We start from the raw sequence: 21,534 nt of genomic DNA, 5'->3' as shown, positions 1-21,534 counted from the left end.
GGGCGGGGGGGGTGGGGGGTGAGATCGGGAGCACTTCATTGGGGGTGAGGCTTGCTTCCCGAGCCGCCTCTCCCCCTGCCGGAAGCCGTTCGTTTTCTCGAGCCACGAGAAGACGAGCGGCCCTGACCCTTGTCTGCCGGTTTGGGAGGGCCAGCAACCTTAGCCTGCTTCGGCTGAGAAGGCTGAGACTGCTTGGACTGCTTAAGGCTTTGCAGGGAGAAGTCAGAGAACTGCTGATCCCTGTTAGCCTGAATTTCCTGTCTCCGGGCGTCAAAAATGAGATGCCCGAAGAGGGAACCCTCCATGACCGGTGAGGCACGCAAAGTGTCTTTAGTTGCCTGCTCCGTGAATTGTGAGTGTGCCAGGAAGAGATCCCGGCGACACATGACGGAGTGAGCGTAGTGCACCGAAGAAAGTCTCATTTGTTCTTCGTTGACCCTCGCAAGAGCGGCCAACAAAGTGGAGACGTCATCCGCATCCTGATCCTCGCTGAGAGTAAAAGGATTCAGCGTATCAGTGAGGGAGCGGGAAAGAGCCCGAATAAGGGTCTCAGCGATGGAGGCAAGCTCCAACTGCTGACGACCTGCCTCTTCAGAAGCAATAAGAGTGTTCTCAGAGAAGAGCACGCCCTCATCCTTCTTGATAGGCTTGGCCAACAAGGCGAGCATCTCCGGCGGAACCGGCAAATAGGCCCGCGGGAGAGCGAACGAGGCCAACAAATTTCGGCTAAACTTCTGCAAAACCAAGCGCTTGTGGGAAGACAGCGCGAACGCAGAAGCCTGAGCAGGCGAAGCCATCCACTGCTGAGCGAGCTCCGGAACTGAGCCGTGAGGCACCAGCAGCGGAACCGGAAGTGAAGGAATTCCGCTTCCGGAAGGAGATGGCTTGGCCAAAACCTGAGAAAGCTGAAACGCTACGGATGGAGACTCCATAAACCGGAAGTATGAGTCATCATCCTTCCCAGAGCGAAAGTCAGCCATCGCGGACGGGGCCGCCGAAGCGGCAGCCAAAGAGACCGAAGCCCCTTCCGCGAAATATCTCGAAGTGACCTCGGCTGCAGCCTCAAGGGCCGCTTTGAGTCTCTCCGGATAACCAACACGTGTGGAATCACTGATGACAGACTGAACATCCGAAACATCCGGCGAAGGACCAAAGTCCACGTTGCTGGTAGAAGGGCGGTGAACACCGTAACCGGAAACCGGAAACCCGTCCACTCCAACACCATCCGCACTCATGCCCTGTCCAGGGTAAGAGTAAGAGGACGGCACGCCCGCAGCCGCCGGAACCGGAACCGCAGTCGAAGCAACAACCAAAGGAGGAAGCGCTGACTGCCCCGGCCAGGGCTGAGACAACACCTGCCCAGAGGGCTGGTGGTGCTCCCCCGCGACCGCCATCCGGGAGGAAGCGGAAGCGGAAGGAGCAGTAAATCCGGGCGGAGCCGGAAAGGCATCAGACGCGACCGCGAAGAGCGGAAGTGCCGTCGCCGAGGACGGCGGCCGGAAGGCCGAATGCCCGGAAGGCAACGTCCGGTCAACCCCGGAAACGACCACAGCGGGTGCGTACGTCAGGGGACCTATGCTTCCGGCGAGTGCCGGAAGCGCAGCAGCCGGAAACGGCTGCCGCCATTGCTCAGCAACACAATGGTCTTCGACGAAGCCAAGGTGAGACTGAACAGGGGTTTGCGGGTCGTGAACCCGCCGAAAAGAGCTGTGTCCCAGCAGGGAGCGTCCGACGGCCTCACGAGGGCCTGTGGACCAGCTCGACTTACTTGAGTCGCCAACCACAGCGGTAGAAGACGAAGCAGCAAAAACATCCGCCCTAGACAACGTCTCGGCCGGAAGCGTCATGGAAGCCAACGACGGAACAACAACGGAAGTCGCAGGCTTGGAACGCAACATCTCTTCTCGCACCAAAGTACGAAGCTCAGGAACCAACGAAGTAAGTAACGATGAAACTAGAGACGCCTGATCTGCAACCGGCAGAGAAGGCGAGCGAGAAGAAACAGAACATGCAGGAAGATTAGACTGCCCCCCAACCGAATGGTCATTCGGGGCAGAGATAGGAACCGACAAAACAGTATTCTTGGCCTCGTCAGACACGACGACCAAAATAGGAGGTTTAGGTACAGAAGGGGAAGATTTAGGTTTAATTCTGCCCTTCACATCGGCCTTGCCGCGCTTATTATCACTGTCAGACATGCTGACAACCAAAATGGCGACAAAATTTCAAAATGGCTACCAAAAATACGTGACCAACACGTGGCCGAAAATTTCTAGTAGCAACAGAAATATACGTTCAACAAAGTAAAAAGGAACGAGCTCACCAACTACCAGTGCAGCAGGCGAACAGACGGGTATGTGGGTGCCGGTGGGTGTCTAAGCAAACACCAAACAGCGAAATTCCACGAGAGCCAAAAATTCAACGACCTGCTCCTTAGAAAGCTGTAGAGTCGAATGATAGGGGTCACGTGGTCAGTAGCAGTAGTGACGTGGTACGCACGATGGGAGGTAACTCCCGGGGTGCGTGGTCATTACCATGGCTACGTTTACACTTTTCTAGTTGGGGTTGCTCCCCTTTAAGACGGGTAGCCTTTTCAGACCTTAGCACTTTAGACTGCGTCAATGCTACATGTGATTCGGAGTAGGAATATGTAATTTAATGGTACTTTTTGCATCAAAAAGCACTTTATTTCAGCAATAACCTGGTGGATTGCTTTGAAACTTTCAGAATATTTTACCAACATACTAGACATACTAAGGAACAAAATGTTGGATCATTACACCTATTTGTTCAGATGTGACTCAATGTTTTGGAAAAAGTTTTTAAACTCGTCATAGTTCACTTGTGTCCAAAAAATTCATGACTTTGTCTGTCTACAAATACATGATTGATACAGATTAACTGTCAAATTTTGATTGGGCCCTTCTGTTTTTGTCCAGTTGATTTTGAGGGTACCCTTATTTGAGCGGCAGTCACGTGATCCCTGTAAAAGAATGAAATTACAGGGGTATTAACCCTTACACTGTACTGGTACAATTCTGTAACACATGTTACATAGCCACTGGGGAATTAACAGAGAGAAAAATAAAGAAAAACGGTCATATAGATTTTCGCATGGGAGGTAATCGGAACCGACCAACCAGACTGAGCCAGTAGCGCGACATATGTCGTGACAACCAGGTGACAGTATACGTAAAGTAGCGCGACATATATGTCGCGCCAACCATGCAGCCTGAGGGTTAATGCTTTTATTTGGGTGCGAAATTTGTTGCAATAATTTTTTGGCCTAGTGTAGATAGCTTATGTTTGGATTTCAAAACCAGCTCAGAAAGTTAAAAAGAAAATAGAAAAGCCGCTGTCCTGCGCTATTTAACTGGCTTGTCACCTTCTACACTCTTTTTTCATAAAAGTGTTCAGTGCTTCCTTAGCGCATGGCCGCGGGGGACAAAGCTATAATGTTTTGGTGAACAAAATGCAGTCTGTTAATTTCATTCTGTGAGTTTGACAGATTGACTAAATGTAGTCATTTCGCTTCATGCAACTTGTTTTATAATTGTTAGTGTTCAAATCCATGTCACAACCTTTGGTTTCCATGTTACAAAGGTGACGTACTCTAAAACCCTTGTAATTTACTGAACATAAACAAACGTGCAAGTACTTCTAATTCTTTATCTGCAGGCGAAGGATATACATGGAACCAGTTCTTATTAATGAAATCAAATTGTATGGTTAAAATGTCTCAGTTAAGTTAAAGAAATGTCAACTTCGTAACATGGTTTCCACTGGTACACTGCAGCTCTGGAGAATAACCTATAACTATAATTATGCACACACATGCAGTTAATCATTATACACACTGGCCTTGTCCAGGTACACCTCTCACCAACGCTCTCTTTCTCTTGTTATACACACACTCTCATGCCAAGCACTTACACACTCGTAACTTTCAAAGATTTTGCAACTATCAGAATCACAGCACAAGCCCTATATAAAAGACCTGTAGGGCAATCAATTTTACTGACCAGCGCAAGAAATAATCAATATTCTGCATGCACCACTGACTTACCAAACCCAACTGTCTGTCTGCGATGTGTGACTAATGATGGAGGGGTGTGTGCGGAGTGATAACGCCAACTGCTTACACCTGCATGCCCTTCAAGCAATATAGTTTACACTGGTCACAGTTGCCTGGGGTCAATTAATTAAGATGGAAGTTGTGTCTCTTTGTTGGTCGGTCATTCGTCAGAAAACGGGAGGATTGCCTTTCGGAGGTAAATTACAGTGTGAGAGGCATCCATGTCGAGAAAATTGTCTGGAAAGCAGGTGTCGTTCTTGGGAGGGGTCGGTATGTGAGCTAGGTTTTAGTATACAGAAAAGAAAAAGAAATGGATCATGAGTACCTTGTCAGATACTATCTTTCTCAGAATGAAAGCCAGGACACTGAATGGAAAGAGACAGCTATAGTCAAATCAAATTGTACTACTGCTCACATTCCAAGTATAACACTGTAAATACAAATTTATTTGTCTTTCGAATGATATTCTAAGCTGCAAATGGCCCAGATAACAATAAGAAGCTACTATCAACAGATTGCTTGACTATGTCTCAGTTATTTGTTCACCTGAAGCAACAATGTTTTGATCATATACCTAACTTCCAGTCACAAGTCATTTACATTTCTACTTGATCCAAAACATACTAGTCCAATGAACATGACTACGTTTTGGGCTATCTGTTAGTTTTACAATAGAAGATACCATGGTAAAGTAACATGCTGCACCAAGATCAAACCTGCATGTGTGAGTGACATGAATGAGTGTTTGGCAGTGACACCAGCAATAAGGAAGTCAATCGGCGGGAGTTAAGAGTTCTGAGAGACACAGCCACAATGCACGATCTGGCGGCAGCCTACATGGAGTCTCTGACCACCATCTTTAACATGCTGGACAACCAGGATGAGGTGATGGTCATCTTGGACAGCCTGACTGACAGGCATCTGCCACGGGGTGTCCTCAGTCTCCACTTCCAGGTACATCACCCACACAATACCTAAGCACGTTATTATTTGCACATCTTTATTAAAAGGCACAAACATTCAAGGAAACAAGCCACTGCTAAAAGAAAAGTTTGTTTTATGTGGCAGGAAATATGTCTACACTGCCAATAGAAGAGTTTTCTTGCATGTAGCAGGACATATAATTATCTACACTAGATGCTAAAAGAAGAGTATGTCTCACACTTTTCTTTATCTATCTCTTCCACTTCCAGGCATATTTACACTGCTAAATGAGGAGTTTTGTTTTATGTGGCAGGAAATGTCTACACTGCTAGAACATATCTACACTGCTAAAAGAAGAGGTTTTTTTCATGTGGCGGGACCATCCTGAACTCAGGTCAAAATGAGTTCGGCTCATTCTCTCCCTGACCGGACGCTACAGTCCTACGCGAATCTATCAAAACAAAAATACACAGTTATCTCCCATATGGTTTTCGCGAGCACTGATCTAAATTTGAGATCAGTGTTCGCGAGACGAAAATGATTGCAGATTGGCCGACTTCGACAGTGATCTCCGTTCTGTTCTTCACAGTTATGATAAAGACATCGTTCTAAGGTCAAAACAAGTCGAAAATTTGGGACTGCTGCCAGAAGGAGACCGTAAAATATGGTTTCATCACTGTCAACTGGTTACAGAAAAAATCGTCTGCTCCAGTGAGCGCGGAAACCAAACGGTTGATTATCACGTGACACTTTTGCCATATTTAGAGTTGTTTGCACAGTAAATACAGCCGCGAAAAATAGCTCGCTTGAAACTGTCTTACATATCAATTCCTTTGTAATTTAAAAATTACAAAACACCATGAAAAATCATTATCGACGATCGCGAATCTGCTCTTATCAATAATACATTACAAAAAGCTCTAAATAGAAAATTTCCTAGATAAATTTTCATTTAATTAATATACTTACCCGAATCACATTAGCATTGAGTCACCTGAGATGCTTATCACTGAAAAACGCTTACCCGGCTAAACATTTTAAAGGGAAGCAACCCCATCACCAAAACGAAAGTGAAAGTAGCTTTGGTAATGGGCCAGCACACTGGGAGTTACCTCCCATACGGGTGTGTGCCACGTCACTTCCTCTAGGAACACGTGCCTATTCTCATACGGCTTTAAAAATCTTAAAACCATACGCGGGGCAGGTGGGAGGGAATACAGTATGTGATTCGGGTAAGTATATTAATTAAATGAAAATTTATCTAGGAAATTTTCCATTAAATAACATATTCTTACTCCGAATCACATTAGCAGATAACATCAACAAGGCGGTGGGCTAGAAATGAATCAAAACTCACCATCAAGTTCTGGACAGGAACTGGCCTGCTGCTATGAGCGCTGGAAGGCCTCTGGAGCCATCCTGTCGAAGAGCTGCGACGTCCCGAAGATAAAAGTTTATGAAAACATCTTCGGAACGCCAATACGCAGTTGTCAGCACCTCCTCTAGACGTCTGGAGCGCAGTACTGCCAGAGAGGATGCCCACGCCCTCGTTTCATGGGCTCGGGCCGAGTCAAGTGGCAAGGAGGGCATAACCCCCCTCCCCTCTTTGTGCGACTCCACTCATAAGCTTGCTTGATGAGCGAGGACACCCACCGGGCCAACGTTACCTTCGACAAATCTTTCTCGCACCTAGTAAGGAGAGAGATAAACAACAACTTCTGAGAACTAGACCGAATCGGCTGAGTCCGGGCTAAGTACAGACGGAGTGCCCTCACAGGGCAATTGACCGAATCGGGGTCATCCGGGGCCAACGCGCTGGTCAGAGCCTTGACTCTAACCTGCGGAGAGGCCTGCCCCGGAGACTGATTCTTGGCCAGGAAATCGGGCCGGAACCGCAAAGATGCGGAACCGTCCGACTCAAAGGAGATATCCCCAGGCTGACCCGACAGGGCGTGGACCTCGCTACCCCGTCGGGCCGTTGCCAACAAAAGAAGAAACAGCGCTTTGCGAGTGACATTGAACAGACTGGCCTCGCTTAAAGGCTCAAAATCCGCAGAACGAAGGAATTCCAGGATTAAAAACAAGTCCCACTTGGGAGCGGGCAAACGAGCCTTAGCTTCCTTAAGAGCAGCCCCTTTAATGACTGCAGCTATAACGCCCCCGACTCGAACAGAACGACCGATCTGCTTAAGAGTCGCCGAGATAGCGGAGCGCCGGACCCTCAACGAGGAGACTGAGGCGCCCTGCGAAGACATGAAAGAGAGGTGGTTGGCGACCTGAATAGAGCGCGGAGCCACCGAACTCACCCCTCTAGCTGAACACCAGGCAGTCCATGACTTACAGTGGGAAGCATAAACTGACGAGGTGGACGCTCTATGCGAGCGAGCCACCAAGTCCAGAGTCAAAGACGACGCCCCAGAGCGCTTTAGCGAGTCCCGAACAACTTCCACACGTGAAGCTTCAGAAGACTGGGCTCCTCGTGTGGAATGCCTGTTCGGGGCTGCACTAGTTCCCCTCGCACGAGTGCGAGAGGAATGGGGGGCCCTTGGGCGAGCCGAAGAAGATCTGGATACCAGACCTGCGACGGCCACAGAGGGGCGACCAGAAGAAGAAGGGCCGGCCCCTCCATCTCCGCTTTCCGGATTACTCGGCTGAGTAACGGAAAGGGAGGAAAGGCGTACGCCTCCAGACCCGTCCAGGGAAAGTCCAGAGCGGTCACTCGCCATGCCTGAGGGTCCGGGAATGGCGAGACGAACACCGGAAGCCTCCTCGAGTACCTTGTGGCAAAAAGGTCTACCAGAGGCTTTTGAACCTGGGCCCAAAGGCGAAGCAGTGCCCCGTGAGTGATCGTCCACTCAGACTGAAGCACTGTACCGGAGCGACTGAGCGCATCCGCCAGAGTGTTCAGCCTCCCTGGAAGGTACCTGGCCGAGATCGTGATACGATGCTGAAAGCACCACACCAGGATCTCGCAAGCCCTCTCCGAGAGAGACGGGGACCGCGAGCCTCCCTGCTTGTTGAGGTACGCCGCCACTGTCATGTTGTCCGTAAACAGACGAACATGTTTGGCGTACAGGGAGGGCAGAAACTCGGCCAGAGCTAGAGCAACTGCCTCTAGCTCCAGCAAGTTGATGTGCCACAAGGACTGCTCCGTCGTCCACAGACCGGAAGTAGTCTGAAGATCTGTATGTGCCTCCCAACCCTCCCTGGACGCATCTATAAAGAGGTCCAGGTCGGGGAGGGGCACGACGATCGGAACACCTCTGCAGACCCACTCCGTGTCCAACCACGGAAGGGTCGCAGACTGGAACCATCCCTGCAAAGGGATGAGGGCGTCCCAGTCCACCAGAGGAGAGTCCACAAACGGCTTCAGCGCGAACTGAAGCGGACGTTTGTGAACACGGCCCAGCGAGACCAAAAGAGCCATAGACTCCATCTGCCCCAAGATGGAGGCGAGCGAGCGGATGGAAGCCATCAGGAGAGGCAAAGTGGAGCGAATCTGAGCTTGGAGCTTGTCCACCCTTCTCTGAGAAGGCTGGACAGTCCAAGCGACCGTGTCGAAAGACATCCCCAGATAAGTGAATGTCTGTGACGGGGTCAGCTCCGACTTCGCCCGGTTGATCGAGAACCCCAACAAGTTGGATTCTCGAAGAACCGTCAGGGTATCTTGCGAACAGCCACTCTGGGACTGGTTCATGATGAGCCAGTCGTCCAGATAAGCCCGCAGGCGGATACCCTGGGACCTCACCAGTGCACAGACCTGTCTCACCACCATGGTGAAAATCCATGGTGCGAGAGACAGCCCGAAAGGGAGTGCGCGAAACTGGTAGATCTGATCTCCCCACCGGAAACGAAGCCATTTCCGGTCGGCCGGATGCATAAGAATGTGAAAGTATGCGTCCGTGAGATCGATCGAGGTCACCCAGTCTCCTGGGCGGAGAGAGTCTCGGACAGAGGCTGGCGTCTCCATCTTGAATTTTATCTCCCTCAAGAAAGTGTTGAGGAGAGATAAATCCAACACGGGACGCCATCCTCCTGACGCTTTGGGAACGGCGAAAAGACGCCCGTAAAATCCCAGGGAGCTGTGGACCCGAACTCTCTCCACCGCGCCCTTCTGCTCCAGGGAGGCAATTTCCGACTGCAAGACGGAACGTGCTTCCTGAGAGAAGGGGGGCTTGAACCGCGGCGGCACTCGGGTAAGAGGCGCCTTTTCCTCCCGCCAGAGCAGACGGAAGCCCGATCTCACCACTCCCACAATCCATTGGCTGTCTACTACCGACATCCAACGAGAAAGCGCACGGGAGGGGCCTCCCGCCATCACAAAGGTGGAGGGCGGGAGGGGGGTGAGATCGGGAGCGCTTCATTGGGGGTGTGGCTTACTTCCAGAGCCGCCACGCCCCCTCCCCGATGCCGTCCTCTTCTTCCCGCCACGAGCGGCCGGCGGAGCCTGCCGCTTCTGAGCTGGCTTTGGGTTCGACGATGTCTGAGCCTGCTTTTGCTTAGATGGCTGAGACTGTTTCACCCCCTTCAGAGTGAAGTCGAGGAACTGACTGTCCTTGTTCGACTGAATCTCCTTCTGTCTGGCATCCAGTGCCAGCGGACAGAAGAGAGATTCCTCTGAGACCGGGGAGACTCTCAAGGTCTCCCTAGTAGCCAGCTCCGTGAATTGGGACTGCGAGAGGAAGAGATCCCTCCTACAGAGGACCGCTTGGGTGTACTGCAGGGAGAAAAGACGCAATTGTTCCTCATTGGCCTTGGCCAATGCGGTCAAAAGCGCAGAGACATCGTCCGCATTCTGTTCTTCACTGAGAGTGAAAGGAACCAGCGAATCGGTCAATGCCCGAGACAGAGTCCGAACAAGAGTCTCCGCAATGGAGGACAGTTCGATCTGCCGACGTCCAACCTCCTCAGCAGAGAGGAGGGAAGCCTCAGAAACCGGCAGAACCGAATCACGCTTGATCGGTTTAGCCAGAAGAGGCAGCAATTCCCGGGAAACCGGAAGGGTAGCCCTAGGGAGTGCAAAAGACGCCAGCCAGCTCTGGCTCTGAGTGGGCAAGCTAAGCTTCCTATTGGCCGTAGGCACAAAGGAAGAGGCTTGAGAAGCTGACGCCACCCACTGCTGAGCTAATTCCGGAACTGGACCAAAAGGAAGCAGTAACGGAACAGGCACTGGCCGAATACCACTCCCCGCATGTGCTGGACGAACCAGCGAATGCGAAAGTTGGTAAGCCACTGACGGAGACTCGGCGAACCGGAAGGAAGAAACATCTTCCTGTGCCGGCCAGAAGTCCGCCATGGCCGAAGGAACGAATGGAGCGGAAGAGTCCGCAGCCACCACCCCTTCGGGGAAATAACGATACGTTACTTCCGCCGCGATGTCAAGAACAGACTTGAGCTTCGACGGAAACACGCCCCGAGACTCCTCGCTGACCACTGATGGAGCATCAGAATAGTCACACGTGGAACCATGACCGAAGTCGCCAGTTCCGGAAGCAGAAGCATGCCCTGGCAAACCGGAAACCGGAAATGCCTGCGCACTAACATCATCCTGCAGCCCAGAACCTTGTGAAGGTAAAGGGTAAGCAGGACGACCATCCGCAAAAACCGGAGCTGGATGAGCTGATGTCACTCCCCCGACTGAGTGGAGTGATGCCTGCTCAAGCCTAGGCACTAAATGGCCGGAAGGCGTACGCTGGAATCCACTATCTGGTATCCGGAAGGAACCACCAGAAGAGGAAGAAGCGTGTCCGGCCGAAACCGGAAGTGTAGCCGACGGAACCGCGCAATGCGGAAGTGAAGGCTGCACTGGTTGACTTCGCGATCCGGAAGGACCGGAAGTCAGTGAATACTCCATCCTGCCGCGACCGCCGTAGCGTGCCGGAGCGGACGGATCATCACTTCCGGCGAGTGCCGGAAATGCGGCAGCCGAAACCGACTGCCGCCGCTGTTCGATCAAATCCAGGGCCTCGTAGGTTATCGCCGGAAATGAAAGATCAGCATGGTATCGGTCGTGACCCGATGCGAAAGAGCTGTCCCCCGAAGGAGAACGTCCAGGCGCCTCACGAGGGCTATCGGACCAGCTCTGCTTACCAGCCGACGCTGAAGAGGGAGGACGCTGATCCAAACCGGAAGTGGAGGGCAAAGACACGGAAGCCAATGCCCGGACGTCACTGCCAGATGCCGGAAAAGCCGAACTGCTGGCGACGGAACGCTGGAACTCTGCCTGCACCAAGCTGCGGATATCCGGAACCAGTGACTTTAACAGAGAGGAAACCAACGCACCCTGTCCAGGTGCTAACAACGATGACGAAGTCTCCGTAGTAGAGACAGGTGCAGAAGTAACAGTAGCGCTAGGCGCCGCAAAAGAAGCAGAAGTAGTAACAGCGCTAGGCGCCGAAATAGGTACAGACAACAAAGTGTTACGATCTTGGTCTGTAACAAGTAAAGTTGCTTTGGAAGAGGAAGACTTAGGCTTAACTTTCCCCTTGGGGTCCGACTTGCCACGGCGCTTGTCTGAATCAGACATGCTGACAACAACACGTGGCAACGCGAAAAAATTTACTGAAACGTAAGTCTAAACGACTGGAAAACTCAGTAAACACACACACTTTCGCGTCAACAAAATACGATAGCTACACTTGCCCCACAACAACAGAGGCACGTAGAGCTACAAACAAAGTCACACGAGCTAGTAAACTAACTCACACAACAAAATGGCGAAACACGCAAGTCACTGACACACAAGTCCGCAAAAAACGGACAACGTACAGTAACGAAAACAGCGCAAACAACCAACAACAAACGGGAACGAGCTCACCAAACTGTAGGCAAGGCGAGCAGAAAAGCTGGGTAACGTGGCCGGCGGGTGTCACTCAAACACACAAGGTCAGCCACAGAGCGTCTAAAAGTGAACCGTCCTCTCCGAGGTGAAAAAGACGTATGAGAATAGGCACGTGTTCCTAGAGGAAGTGACGTGGCACACACCCGTATGGGAGGTAACTCCCAGTGTGCTGGCCCATTACCAAAGCTACTTTCACTTTCGTTTTGGTGATGGGGTTGCTTCCCTTTAAAATTTTTAGCCGGGTAAGCGTTTTTCAGTGATAAGCATCTCAGGTGACTCAATGCTAATGTGATTCGGAGTAAGAATATGTTATTTAATATGTAAAAAAATCGGTTTCCTTGCCACAAGGAAACTCAAGACATCCTGTCAGGGAGAGAATGAGCCGAACTCATTTTGACCTGAGTTCAGGATGGTGGCGGGACATAATTATCTACACTGCTAAAAGAAGAGTATATGTCTCTAGGCGAACGACAAGAAGAAGAAGAGTATGTCTCCCACTTTCCTTCTTTACCACTACTAAAGCAAGCGTGTGCAAGATTGTATCACACTTCTGGAGCATGACAAGAACAGAGTCAAATTTGCAATCTTCCCTCAAGCCCAAAAATGCATACAACGCTTTCATCTCTCTTGTTGTTACTCGTTTCTTCTCTTCACAAATTCGTCAACACTGAGAATTTGCAAATGGCATCGCAGACGAAAGTACTGTTTCTATACGCGAGTTAAGCTTCCATTGGAAATTAGCTTGCTCATGAGGCCTGTGAGTCTGAAATAATAGGACAGAGTCTTAATCAGAATAAAGGCCGCAACCTTCTGGACCTCTCCGGCAGGATCGAACTCCCGGCATGGGGAAAAGTACCAGAAAGGGGTGCATGGAGGAAGCTGCCTGGCCTCCCAGAGTAACAGAACCAGTGCCGCCCCTCACCTCCAAAGATGGCGAGCACTCGACCGTACCATCTTTGGACCGTGAGATGAGGGGAGGTTGTGGCTGTGAGGGCTCCCTGATCACAAAGTGAGTGGGCCGACACTGCCGCTGTTTGCTTTACTAATAGCCTTACAATGTACAGTGGAGTCCAGCTATAACGAACCTGGGTATAACAAAATCCCGCTTTTAACGAACTGCCATTGATTTCCCGGCAGACAGCCTTCTATTTCTTACTTGTTACTTTCCGACTACAACGAACCTTTTGAACTCATTTGCATAACGAACCCCTCTTATAACAAACACGTTTTCATCGCCCCAGAGCCGTTTTGTCTCTAAAAGTCACAAGGCTACAACGAACTGATGTCAATAATTGTCTCCAAAGACAAAAATACACAAACACAAGTGCACATCGCGTGATGAGCGAACTCTGAACAAACCGCGGGAGGTGCACGGAACAGCCACAGCCACTGTGTTTTCACTATTCCAATCAGCTGCAAAGCTATGACTGTGCTCAGTACACACCAGTACACATGCATCGGGCACAACACGTTTTCATCGCCCCAGAGCCGCTTTGTCTCTAAAAGTCACAAGGCTACAACGATCTGATCTGCGTGTGTGGCGAGATCACAGGGCAGCTGGGTGGCCTTGTTTATAGACACTCAGCGACCTTCTTCCCAGGGGTCATTGACCTAGTTTTAGCTATGAGAGGTGGTTCTCCTTTCATATATGGCTGGGGGAAGGGAGAGAGAGAGAGGGGGGTAGCTGGCTAAACTCAGTGGGGTGTCTGGTGTCACTGTCAGCAGGAAGATCATTGGAGAGAAATAGAGAGGTGCACTCTTCCACACAGTTTCCAAGCATAAGTTGTCACGGCTGTAGGGTAGGCAGCGAGGGAGAGTGAGAGCGGTGTTGTGTTTAGTGTATTTCCGACTGAAGAGTGAAAAGTCACTGCCACAAGATCGGCATGCAGTCAATAAAGCCAGACAAAAAGAAAATAAATAACTTATGACATGCAGCTCTATGCTGCTTTTTATTCAAACTGGTTTTCAAGGTTATTCTCGCAAAGCATCTGCACATGTGCCTCTGTGCTGTGTTTGTGTGGCTGCTTTCGTATGTCAGTGCATGGTGAGTGCGGTCACTGCCTTGAGGATTTATTTTATCTCTTCTTTTCAACACCATTCATACAAATCATTTTTTACAGAACGTTTAAAGAAATATTAGGAGTTTGTTGTTATTGTTTAGTAGCCACAAGAAGTGGTTAGCATAGACTCAATCCTGTTGTTTGTGTGTCTCTGTGTGAGTGTATGGGGGAGGGGGTGGTGTGGTCACCCCTCTCGTGAGGTTGAAAACTCTACAGCGAATTACTGATATAACGAACTAAAATGCATCTCCCTTGAGATTCGTTGTACCCGGACTCCACTGTACTCATGTTCAACCGGTCGTGTGGCCGAGCAAAAAATTAAGCTTTGCCACGCTTTGGTTTTGGAACAGCAGCAACACTGCGGTGTTTATTGTGCTGAGTCGGTCGCAGAGTTCGAGGGGAGCTCATTATTGTGTACGAAACGAAAAAGGAAAGATCTTAACAGCTAGTTTATGAAAACTGCCAGTGATGCTGTAGATGGGGAACGAATCGTACTGTTCCACACCCAAAGGAAAAGCGAATATACCCAGATGTCACGTGATAGCCCGGATTATATGAACTATCGGCTATTTCTGGAATCCGAGGCACTTATACAGACAGTAATCTTTTTTTAATAATGATCTATATAGTCATGGTAAAGTATGGTACAGTATGTGTAATTAAAAGAAGAGTTTGTGGCATGTGGCAGGACATGCATGATGTCAACACTGCAAAAAGAAGAGTTTGTTGCATATGTGGCAGGACATGATGTCGACACTGCTAAAAGAAGAGTTTGTTGCATGTGGCAGGACATGATGTCGACATTGCTAAAAGAAGACTTAGTTGCATGTGGCAGGACATATGATGTCGACATTGCTAAAAGAAGAGTTTGTTGCATGTGGCAGGACATGATGTCGACACTGCTAAAAGAAGAGTTAGTTGCATGTGGCAGGACATGATGTCGACACTGCTAAAAGAAGACTTAGTTGCATGTGGCAGGACATGATGTCGACACTGCTAAAAGAAGAGTTAGTTGCATGTGGCAGGACATATGATGTCGACATTGCTAAAAGAAGAGTTTGTTGCATGTGGCAGGACATGATGTTGACACTGCTAAAAGAAGAGTGAGTTGCATGTGGCAGGACATGATGTTGACACTGCTAAAAGAAGACTTAGTTGCATGTGGCAGGACATATGATGTCGACACTGCTAAAAGAAGAGTTTGTTGCATGTGGCAGGACATGATGTCGACACTGCTAAAAGAAGAGTTTGTTGCATGTGGCAGGACATGATGTCGACATTGCTAAAAGAAGAGTTAGTTGCATGTGGCAGGACATATGATGCCGACACTGCTAAAAGAAGAGTTAGTTGCATGTGGCAGGACATATGATGTCGACACTGCTAAAAGAAGAGTTTGTTGCATGTGGCAGGACATGATGTCGACACTGCTGACCTTCATGGAGGAGAAGGTGGGCCACAGCAACATGAACACCGTGACACGGGATGCCTGGACTTGTGCCTTACGCACCATCATCACAATCATTGATCAGCGCTACCTCGAGCTCCAACACAAGAAATACATTCGCAAACCTTGATGAACAATAAAACCACAAATAACACAATACAAAACAAAGCCAGGTTTTGTGAAGACTATATGTATGCATTCTACAGTTCAACAACAACAAAACTCAATACAGTCAAATGCAACTCTGCTAAATGTCATTCTTGTGTGAATGAAAAAAAGTGATACTAACTGGTGCGTTTAAAGACTTTGGACACCAATATTGACCCAAAAAATAGATTTAGCTAATATTTTGCCTATGATATTTTCAGTGTGTTGAAGCATGTGTTAACAAATTTAGAGAAATCATCTGACACACGTTATGATACAGAATTTTGAATATGATGACATGCCAAGAATCATATAAACGAGGGTTGTTGTAATTGAATGGGGTATCTGACCAATCAGTTACAATAACAGGACCTTTGTAAGTACGTGTTTTTGATCCTTGGTTTACGTTTGTTGTAATAATGTGTTTCTATTTGAATTATTGTAACATGGCTTTTTTATATGGCTGGAAATAGCGTAATTACATGACATTTTTGTGGATTAAAACTAAATCAGTTTCTTAATTTGCATTTGCCATTTTTCAAAATTGGGGTATGATATGATTTGCAGGTCTGTGAAAAAATGTCACTGTCAATTGTTTTAGTTTTTTTTTTATTTGTGATTGTATGGACTGCTCTGTATTGTGTCATTGTTTTGTTTTCATCACTCGTTTATATGATTTTTGGCATGTCATCATATTCAAAATTCTATGTCATAAAGTCAGTCCGGTAGATTTCTCTAATTTTGTTCTCACACTTGTTTCAATACACTCTGAAAATATTACAGACAAAATATTAGCAAAATATGAGTGAAGTCAATTTTTGGGGTCATTTGCGCGCGTGCACCGGCGGTTTGTGTGTATATGTGTGTGTATGTGCACGCGTGCATGTGCGTAAGAGTTTGTTGGCACTCAAAGTCAGAGAGAGATTTTTTCCATCTCCCAGGTCAACTTATGTGCAAACCTGCTAGTGCCTTATCCCTCTTATTGTGTACACGCAAGCACAAGACCAAGTGTGCACGGAAAAGATCCTGTAATCCATGTCAGAGTTCGGAGGGTTGTAGAAACACGAAAATACCCAGCATGCTTCCCCTGAAATCGGCGTATGCTGCATGAATGGCGGGGTAAAAACGTTCATACACGTAACAATCCACTCGTGACATTAAGCTCCAAAAAAGCAAAGCAAAGCTCATTAGAACAAAGCTTGAGTGCACAAGAAGAGGCTGGTGACAAAAGACAGCAGGGCTGAACATGGAAAAAAAGACACCACAAAGCTCGAGATCTGAAAACTAACAAGAGCACTGAACGATGAAGGCAACAATTAAGGGGAGGAAGATCACTCTTGAAGAAGAAAATAAAACCATCACAAGAAAAGAAGCAATGCAAAAATGTACAAGAAAGAAAGCAACACCACCATACTACCTTTACAAAAGGAAGTGAGAACAGAACTGAGGGAGAGAAGAGAAGAACTGTCCAAGAAGTCATGCAGCATGACATCACCATAGCTGAACTGAAGGCTGCTATCAAGAAACTAAAGCAGAAAAAGTCTCCAGGTCCAAACAATATCACTAACGAGATGCTGCAACACCTAGGCAACTCAGCCCTCCCAAAACTTCAGGACATTTACAACCTCAGCTGGAGACAAGGACAGTCATGTACAGTGGTACCTCTCTCCAACGACTTTGAAAATGTAATCGTAATTAGGTCGTTATATGGAGTTTTGGTTTGTTACGTCCATGTCTGGGTCCGTCAATAATCCAGAATGACATGGACGTTTTGCTTGATGCCGCCCACAAAGTAATCATGTTATCCCTTCTACACACACACACACAACCCAGGTCACTGATCTACAGAAAGAAGTCAACAAGGTCTGGAAAGATGGACTCCTGGTTATAAGCTCCTGTGGAACGGTATCAGAGGCAACATGTACTATATAGTGGAAACGATCCTACCTGCACAACAGAAGAGCCAGATCTCGAGTGCTGGTGGATGGGCACTGTGGCCAGAAGGTGCTGCTCCGCCAAGGAGTTCAACAGGGAGGAGTCCTCTAGCCCACCTTGTTCATACTCTTCATCAACGACCTTGTACCTGAGCTGTCCAATAGAGTCCTCAAGAAGGTTGCAGTTTGGGCAGACAACTGGTGTGTATAACCATCACCAGAGCTAAGACAAAGAGCTACTCTCTTCACACTCTCCGCCAAAGTTCAGCCTGGAAGACTGACGTTGGGTGACACGCCACTGAAGTTTGAAGACCAGCAGGCTTACCTGGGAGTCACACATGACAAACGCATGCCATGGAAACACCACATCATGAATGTGAAAGCAAAAGCCAGAAGAAAACTGAACATCATGAGGAAACTGGCAGGATCAAACTGGGGCGCAAACGAGAAGATCCACAAGACAGTGTACCAGGGGACCGTACGACCTCAACTTGAGTCCAGATCAAGCTCTTGGATGAAAGCAGCCAAGACACACCTTCACGCCCTAGAGAAAGTTCAAAATCAAGCGATGAGAATCATCACAGGCGGTAAGTCAACAAGATGCAACAGGTGACTGGCATACCTCCACTCAGCAAAATAGAATGCAAAGCCATGGTACAAGACATCAAGCACCAGTGCATTCCACACTACCAATATTAAATGAATGCAAGGATGAAGCAGCTCGATCTCTTCTGGCAGGCTGAGATCAAGCTTAGCGACTGAGACACGGGCCCTGAAGAGAGAACACCAATTGAAGATGGCTCACCCATCACCCTTCTCGCTTAAAGAACCACCCTGGGAATACAGATCACGATTCCTCACCTCACAACAAAATATGAACAGAGCAATGTGCAGAAGAAAGCCCTGACACTGGCCATGCTCGAAGAAAGATACCCCCAGGACGCATGGATGCGGGTCTTTACGGATGGGTAAGACACAGACGCCGTCAAGAGTGGAGGAGCTGGTGTTTACATCAAACACCCCAGTGGAGAGTGGCAAGCAGAGGCTATACAAACTGGTCTCCACTGCACCAACTACAAAGCAGAGGTTGAAGCACTGATCCACGCAGCTGACACCATCAGGAGCAAGGTCAATCCCCACACCCAGCTAGGTTGTCTACCTGACTGATGCCCTGTCTGTGCTGCAAGCAGTCAACAACACAAACCTGCCTCAACTTGCAAAGACACTCGACAACATCAAGTGTCTGACGGTAGTACTGCAGTGGATCCCCTCCACACTGTGGGATAGAAGAGAACGAACAGGCGAAGAAAATGGCCAAACTGGGTGCAAAGGACGAGCAAGAAGAAAACGCAGTAAGTTCTAAAGAGATTAAAACAATCGTAAAATCTCTACTCAAGACTCCCCTGACACACGACAGCTACGAACAACTATCAAGGCCTGACCAAGTAACAATCTTCCGCCTGAGAACAGGGCATAATAGACTCCATAAACATCTGCACATTTACCATTGCAATTTAAAGGCCAGGTGCAATAAAACAAAAAACAAACTTCAAACACCACTGAAGGTTGAACTGGCTTCTCAAAAAGATTTCAATGAAAGATTTATGTCTGGATAGTTTTGGACAAGTGTGTGTGTGTGTGTGTGTGCATGTGTGTGAATGCATGTGTGCGTGAGTGTGCAGATGCCTGTGTGTGTGTGAGAGAGAGAGAGAGAGAGAGATCAGAGAGAGAGAGAGATAGTGTGTGTGAGCATGCATGTGTTTGTTTGTTTGTGCGTGCATGCGTGACCAAAATTGCTCATCACTTGAATTGGAAGTAACATTTCTAACGGAGTGTTTACAAAGTTTTTTTTGTAACAACAAATTCTCGAACAACACATATCACACACACACACACACACCCACACCCACACATGTGCGCACATGCGTACACTTCCTAGGCAGACTCAATGTTTTTCTGAGAATGAGGTTCATGTTTTATGCTCTATTTTCATTCTGTTACCTTTAATCAACCTTTAACCTTTAATCCTTTGTAATATATTTAAACGCCTCGATCGTCATTTAGTTATTCGCTTGCCGAGAACAAAAAATTAGACTTGTGATTGAATCGAAATGAAATGTCATCTCAACTGGAATTGTCGGGCCAGTGCTTGCTCACGGTGTTTAATTGCGGAGCGCCGCAGCGCGCACAGCCATTTTCATATTATATATAGCTTCAGCGGTTGCATGGTCATGCAGCTTCTTTAGAATGGGTCAACCAATGTATTTAATTTTTGTGATGCAACCATACTTCTTAAAAATGTAGTTTATGCACCAGGATGTAGGCAAATGATTTAAGTTCAATAGTTTACTTGAATGGTGCATTTCGTCGTCGTCCTGGAATGTTGGCGTAACTCGATTCTTGGGCGATTTTGATGTTTTTGTGCTTTAGACGAGGTATATCATTCTCAATTAAAAATATTCTCTACAATACGATGGACAATACAGGATTTGAACATTCTTTTATCTTTCTATCAATACCAGATACAAATATAAACACCATTTCATTACAAAAATAATCAGTTTTAGTCTTCTGCTGAAAACTAGAATGCATTCAAGCCAGAATTATGAAATATGGAGCATGAAGGAAAGATTCAAGAAATTATTGAGCATTCTTACAACTTCCTCAGTTGACTGGACTTAACAAAATCTGACATTCATTACGCTAACATATGGGGAGGTTTGCTACGTGAACACGTACTTTAAATCAGTCGATACACAGCGCGACCCCTATCTGGGTAACGTACCCTGGAAGGTGATGTCGCTGATACGGTCGTGGAACCTAAAGCTCTCGGGGCAACCTTTACCTATATCCTAGCTTTTTGTTTATATCGTGAGAATGTTTTTACATGATATACTGTACTGGAATAACTTTTCTATTAACATAAAGCAAAGTTTTACAGTAATTTCATTGCCAGACTATTTCGCACACATATTTGTTAACACTTAACCTTTTGATCACTTCTTTCACTTTAGGGCCATTTAAGGATCGAAAATGAGGTAGGTGTCGATCATGACATTATAACCAGAACGGTCAAACCCTGCTGCATGATGAGCAAGATCATTTTAAACATACAACAAATTCTGGGAGAAAACCCAAATAATTAACTGCTGTATCATATTAGCCGTGACTAATAGCAAATGCAGTCAACAAACAAACAAACAAAATACAAGGTAGATTCATACTACACCCATTTCACCTGTGCTTGCATAATGTGATAGACCTTAATATGTCAAATGCACCACTTAGGCCAAAAAGAAGGTCACCTGAAAGACTACTCATAACTGAACATTCTTCTCCATTTTGTTCAAATCAAGGTCCTCTGACATCATCTTTGACTCCTACAAAAAATCATGCATTTATCATACTTTATTTTCAAGACAGAAAGACAAATAGACGAATTCTCCCGGAAACAACTCTGTTAGGTTTGTATGGGGTTGTGAAAGAGTGAGTTCCCTTGTATTTGCGCAGACAAACATTGCCATGCACGTGCTTCCTGTACACGTGTTTGAGACGCGCGCCCTCTCGCTAGTGACTGGCCTGTAATGTCACGTGGGAAAGTTTCCCCACATGGCATTATATGTAGTCACTAGCAAGAGGGCATGTCTCAAACTCGTGTATAGGAAGTACATGCCATGGCAATGTGGTTTTAACTTGTTGACAACGTGTTATTGTTTGTCACCCTAAAAAAAGCGGGGCAATAACGTACTCTTCCATGACACTTGGAAAATCCTGACAGAGTTATTTAGTCTATTGGGGCTTGTGAGAGCTGTCTCAGCGTTCCCTTTAAAGATCAAACTTTGGAAAAGAACCACTGTAATAACATTGTTAAAATGTATGTGAGTAGAAGATTTATAGGATTTATGCTCACACAAAATTTCATGAAAAAGCTTATTTTGGTAAGCATTGCAAGCATGATTTACATAAAAACTCTCCAAAAAATGTATTGCACCCATTTTTGTACCCCAACTGAAGCTTTCATTCCTTTGCCAATTTATTCAAACTTTCTATGACAAATCAATTTATCTATGAAGAACAGGTTGTTTGGGTGTCCGTCGCATGAACGGTCA

General features: G+C 47.3%; 2 protein-coding genes across 5 annotated transcripts in view; one reads left to right on the top strand and one right to left on the bottom strand.

Annotated features, from left to right (window-relative positions):
• The window catches only part of LOC138964094 (hemoglobin-3-like), a 30,336-nt gene extending 14,162 nt beyond the window's left edge, over positions 1–16,174 (top strand). The window contains exons 3-5 of one of the 2 annotated variants that reach the window (XM_070335982.1): positions 4,828–5,029; positions 12,668–12,849; positions 15,310–15,432. In XM_070335982.1, the coding sequence (XP_070192083.1) occupies positions 4,828–5,029; positions 12,668–12,849; positions 15,310–15,316 (391 nt within the window). In that variant the 3' untranslated portion in view covers positions 15,317–15,432. Of the gene's footprint in view, positions 1–4,827; positions 5,030–12,667; positions 12,850–15,309 lie in introns of both variants that reach the window. The other variant, XM_070335983.1, reaches the window with a different exon arrangement.
• The window catches only part of LOC138964089 (ankyrin repeat domain-containing protein 26-like), a 609,546-nt gene that overhangs the window by 240,727 nt on the left and 347,285 nt on the right, over positions 1–21,534 (bottom strand). The window lies entirely within an intron of this gene.

This window comes from Littorina saxatilis, linkage group LG4 (genome assembly GCF_037325665.1).
Source record: "Littorina saxatilis isolate snail1 linkage group LG4, US_GU_Lsax_2.0, whole genome shotgun sequence".
In the NCBI taxonomy this organism is placed as follows: domain Eukaryota; kingdom Metazoa; phylum Mollusca; class Gastropoda; order Littorinimorpha; family Littorinidae; genus Littorina; species Littorina saxatilis.
The sequence above is the reverse complement of the archived record's forward strand: the minus strand, read 5'-3'. Positions and strand labels throughout refer to the sequence as shown.